General features: G+C 59.4%; 2 protein-coding genes across 7 annotated transcripts in view; both read right to left on the bottom strand.

Annotated features, from left to right (window-relative positions):
• The window catches only part of RDH5 (retinol dehydrogenase 5), a 4,692-nt gene extending 3,823 nt beyond the window's left edge, over positions 1–869 (bottom strand). For 2 of the 5 annotated variants that reach the window (XM_015557463.1, XM_015557466.1), the window contains exon 1: positions 7–869. The gene's annotated coding sequence lies outside the window, so the exon portion shown is untranslated. The remainder of the gene's footprint in view (positions 1–6) is intronic. The other 3 variants (XM_015557464.1, XM_015557465.1, XM_015557467.1) reach the window with 2 other exon arrangements.
• A 96-nt stretch (positions 870–965) lies between these two features.
• Positions 966–4,179, bottom strand: BLOC1S1 (biogenesis of lysosomal organelles complex 1 subunit 1). 2 transcript variants are annotated; one of them, XM_006777819.2, is made up of 3 exons: positions 3,790–4,179; positions 1,472–1,604; positions 966–1,177 (listed from the first exon to the last, which is right to left on the bottom strand). In XM_006777819.2, exons 1-3 carry the CDS (start codon positions 3,939–3,941, stop codon positions 1,067–1,069), a joined length of 396 nt encoding a protein of 131 aa, XP_006777882.1. In that variant the 5' UTR covers positions 3,942–4,179; the 3' UTR covers positions 966–1,066. The 2 variants fall into 2 exon arrangements, with proteins under 2 accessions (XP_006777882.1, XP_015412954.1); XM_015557468.1 differs by lacking the exon at positions 3,790–4,179 and adding an exon at positions 3,452–3,783.

The following is a 4,179-nucleotide window of genomic DNA, read 5'->3' as shown; positions in this document are numbered from 1 at the left end:
GGACACCTGAACTCTCTAAATTAAGCCGGGCCTTGTTTTAGGAAACACACACGGGGCACTTCAGTCCCGGTGGCCCCTAACTTCCTGTGTGATGCTGAGCGTCTCACTGCGTCTCTGGACCTGTTTTCTCACCTGCCGGGTGGGACCAGCACCCACAGGCCCACTGGGGAGTTGTGCAGGATCAGAAGGGAGAAGTGTGTGTTATCAGCAATGCGATGCCTGGCACATCCTCCCAGCACCCCGGCTCCCGCCCTGCTCACCTCCTCTGGGGAAAGCTGGCAGGTGCTGCACCAGACGCTTCTTCCTTTGCTCCCAGTCCTCCCGGCTCCCGCACGAGCTACAGCTGAGGCCAAAGTCGACGCCGGTGGACTGGGTGCCAGAGGTATTAAGTATATGTGTGTGTGTGTGTGTGTGGGGGGGGAGACTGAGAGGCGGAGTCAGGGAAGTGGAAGCCGGTCAGCCACGGCTTGGCACGGGCCCGGAGTGCCCAGACCCCCTTCCTGGCTACCTTTTCCAGCCGGGGTTCCTGACCACCTCTATCGTAGGCTCCCAGGAGCAGGATCTATCAAGTATGACAGCTGCCCCTGCCTGCTGGTGACCTCGGACCTGTCATTTCTCCTCCAAAGTGCTCCCATACCCAAAAGTTAATCTCCCACAAGGCCCAGACTCATGACACGGCTTAGTACCAGGCTGGGAGAGGCCATGGGCGCGTGGAGAGGCAGAGCACCAGAGGCGGGACCAGGCCCGCTCCCTGCCTCATTGCTCCCTGCAGGAAAGGGAAGTCCTAAGTCAGGATGCTTGCCAGCAGGGCCTCTCCTGGGACCCTCTCTGGAGAGGTGTGGGAACCTCCCGACTTCTGGTTGCCCAACGGTTGGCGCCTGCACCAGGTGCCTGTCCCTGAGGGTCTGTGACCCTTCCCCTCCCACCCCCGGTGCTCAGCTAGTAGCTCCTTGAAATGTATCACAGAGAAACTGAGGCTTGTGTTTTATTTGTGGCCTGCCAGCCTCCCTCCTGCCCCAAGGGGAGGCGGAGGGGTAGGAGCGAGGTAGGGGGGAGGGGAGAGGGGCTAGGACGGGGCCGACTGCAGCTGTCCTTTATAGACATATTCCAGGGCAGTGGCAATGGTGCGCATGTCCATCTCAATGCTCCGAGCCCAGTTCTCCACATCCCCGATTTCCTGGGAAGGGGAGAGGGTGGGGGTCCTCAAATCAGGGTGAGTAGAGGGTGGCTCTAGTGGATGGATGGGGGCACTTCCCACCCACCCCTACAAAGGGCTTTGCTTGGACCCACCAGCTCCCTTTACCTTTCTCTAGCTTCTCTGACACAGGGGCCATAGATGGGGTTTTTGGGGCCAGAGATGGGGTTTCTGGGGCCATCCCACCTCTTCGTTAGCCCCAGGTCTGAGGTAACCCTACTGGAGGCAGCCAGTGGGCGCCCAGGATGCGATGTTGATGTCGGGAGTGTGGCCCACCTTGAGTGCCTGGTTGAAGTTTTCCACCATCCCGATCCATTGGCCTGTCTGCTTGGCAAACTGGGCAGCCTGGACCTGTAGGGTCTTCACCTCATGGTCCAGCTTTCTCTGGTTCATGTAGGCCTGGGCCACACTAGAGGTTGGAGAAGAGAGGACATCGACCCACCCAACTGGTGAGAGTGGTCTCCAGGACTAACACCCACTGCAAGAGTGGGAGGCCAGCCAGGGGTCAGGCAGGGGACAACCTCGTGACTGACCATACTGGGAAGTGATGCAACAAGACTAGTACATGCAAATGAACCCAGCTTCCTCCTCCCACTCCCAGGATTCTCAGGAGACCCTCGCTGGGAGCTGTGTAGAAACACACCATCTCCTACCCCGAAAAGAGTTCCTGAAGCTGCGTGGGGGAAGCAAGGGCTAGCCTGGTAGGGGGATATCCCTGAGTAAAGAGCTGGGAAGAAAAAAGAGGGGATGGGGGAAGCTGGGAAAATCCACTAGCAGGGACACATCTGGCAGCCACTGGAAGCCCAGGGATCTGTGCAAAAAGTTGGGAAGGAAACTTTGGCCGCTCCCTGAACCTGGGGTCGGATGGGAGAGCAACCCCCTCCCCAGGAACTCAGGGTCAAGAGAAGATCTCCCAGGGACTGCTTCTTGGCTCAGTCTCTCTCCCAACCCTTCTCCTCCCGCCCACACAAGTGAACACACATGCACACGTTCTCCCTTCCTTCCGCTCTGCTCTATTTGCTTTTCTCCTCAATCAAGGTGCTGGCTGCCATTACCATTACTGCCATGAGGTTGGTATCCTCAATTCTCTGCCCGCCTCCACCCCCCCCTGACCCTCCTAGAGTAATTGCATAACACACATGCACACGTTCTCCCTTCCTTCCGCTCTGCTCTATTTGCTTTTCTCCTCAATCAAGGTGCTGGCTGCCATTACCATTACTGCCATGAGGTTGGTATCCTCAATTCTCTGCCCGCCTCCACCCGCCCCTCCCCCCGCCCCTCCTAGAATAATTGCGCAATCACTGTTCTCCCTTACTGGCTGGTGAATCTTCCACTACCCACCCCGAAGCTCTAGGTCAGCTGAGAGACTCCACATCCGGTGCCCCCTCCCACAGGAATCTGTGGGGGCTGGAGAGGGCAAGGGGTTGGGGGTGTGGAGAGAGTGGGAAGGACACCTGACAGGGGCCGAGATAGATGGGGCCTTTGTGTTCCTTCCCGGGGAATGAGAGGAGCCGTGGGCAGCAGCACAAAACCCTTTCTAATCTGGCTCTGGCTTAGCTGCCCTCTCAACTGGAAGTGGGGCGGCCCCTAGCGAAGTCAGAAGAGAGGAAGAAGCCCGGGCCAACGTCACAGCAGAGCCAGGAGGCGCCAGTGTATGCGTGTGGGGTAAGGCCCTGTCCCTGGGGACAGGTGGCCACAGTAGGGGGCAGTGTAGGAGCTGAAACAGTAAGAGTAGGGGGCTCCCATGCTTCCAGATTCCTCTGGGAGTTTCTAAAATCTGTTTTTCCTGTTGATCTCCTGCTCTCCACTATTCAACCGAATGGAGGGAGGGGCCTGGAGGGCAGGGCGGTCAGAGGCCCTGACCACAGCCTTTCTTGCCCTGATCTCCCCCAGAAATGAGTCATGAAGATGGCAGCCCCTGCCTGGCTCACTTGGGTGACTCAGTCTCTGGATTCACAACTATTTGCCCTGGGGTGGAAGGCATCATAACTGCCTCCTTTCTTCCAATAAACGGCCGACAACCATCATCTCTGTACCCACTGGGGTCACTCCCGGTCAAGAGAATATTCGTTGCTCCTTCCCAAGTTTTTTCCACTTAGGACTGGAGCAGAGGGTAGTCCCTGGAGCCCGGTGGCACTGGGACAGACTTTCCAAAAAAGCCCCCGCCCGCGAGGCCCAGAAGGAAGGGCAGAGACAGCCGGGCTCTGCTGGAGCGCCTGGCAGGGGTCCTGCTCTCACCCTCACCCTCACCCTCACCAGCTGTGCCGTCTCTTTCCTGCCAGCTGCTCCCCGGGCCTGCCAGAGGGTGTGAGGTGGAGACGGCAGTCAGCCATGGTGAAGGCGGGCACCGCCCTCCCACCAAAGCGACAGCTGGCCTGAGGGGTGCGAGGAGGTGGGTGGAGGGCATCAGGTGGTGGGCACTAGGGAGGTCACTGTGAGGAGGGTCAGGGCTGACTCAGCCTCTCTCCTGACCGTAAGCTGGGTGGGGGAGGGAAGGATGAGCAGCACATCCCTCCCTTCAAGAGCGGCTGCCCTCGGTCTTGCCTGCGCCTACACGCGGGGCGGGCAGCTGGTGTGGGTGGGAGCGTTCATACCCCACATTGAGGTGGTCCACCAGAGCTTCTGTCAGGCAGGTCGCTGCAGAGATGGCCTCTCGCCTCCTCTTCTCTGCGGGGAGGAAGGGGAAGGGATGGGAGTGGCGACGAGGTGTTTTTGAGGGGGGCTGCTTGAAGGCCCCCCTACTCATGACTATTCTGCTAGTTGTGGGAACATGTCAACTGATCTCAGCGCCAGAGCTGCAAAGGACTTGGCCCAACAGAAACAGCTTTAATGTCAGAGGCGAGGGGCCCGGCGCCCGGAGAGGGGAAGCGTCTTGCCCGGGGGCGTCAAGGTCCAGGGGTGCAGACTCCCCGCTTCCTTGGCCTCAGGGTCGGCAACTCCGGATCCCAAGCCCGGGTTCAGCAAACAGGCGCCCACACCTGCTT

Source organism: Myotis davidii, unplaced genomic scaffold (assembly GCF_000327345.1).
Source record: "Myotis davidii unplaced genomic scaffold, ASM32734v1 scaffold509, whole genome shotgun sequence".
NCBI classification, from domain to species: Eukaryota; Metazoa; Chordata; class Mammalia; order Chiroptera; family Vespertilionidae; genus Myotis; species Myotis davidii.
Note: the sequence above shows the minus strand (reverse complement) of the source record. Positions and strands in the feature narration are given on the sequence as shown.

What these genes read in the sequence shown, in the direction of transcription:
- BLOC1S1 (XM_006777819.2), bottom strand. Translation starts at nt 3,941, where the DNA reads ATGAGTAGGGGGGCCTTCAAGCAGCCCCCCTCAAAAACACCTCGTCGC. An exon ending in GTGGACCACCTCAATGTGGG is followed by an intron (nt 1,605 to 3,789) that starts GTATGAACGCTC and finishes TCCAACCTCTAG; the next exon opens with TGTGGCCCAGGCCTACATGA. An exon ending in ACTTCAACCAGGCACTCAAG is followed by an intron (nt 1,178 to 1,471) that starts GTGGGCCACACT and finishes TCCCCTTCCCAG; the next exon opens with GAAATCGGGGATGTGGAGAA.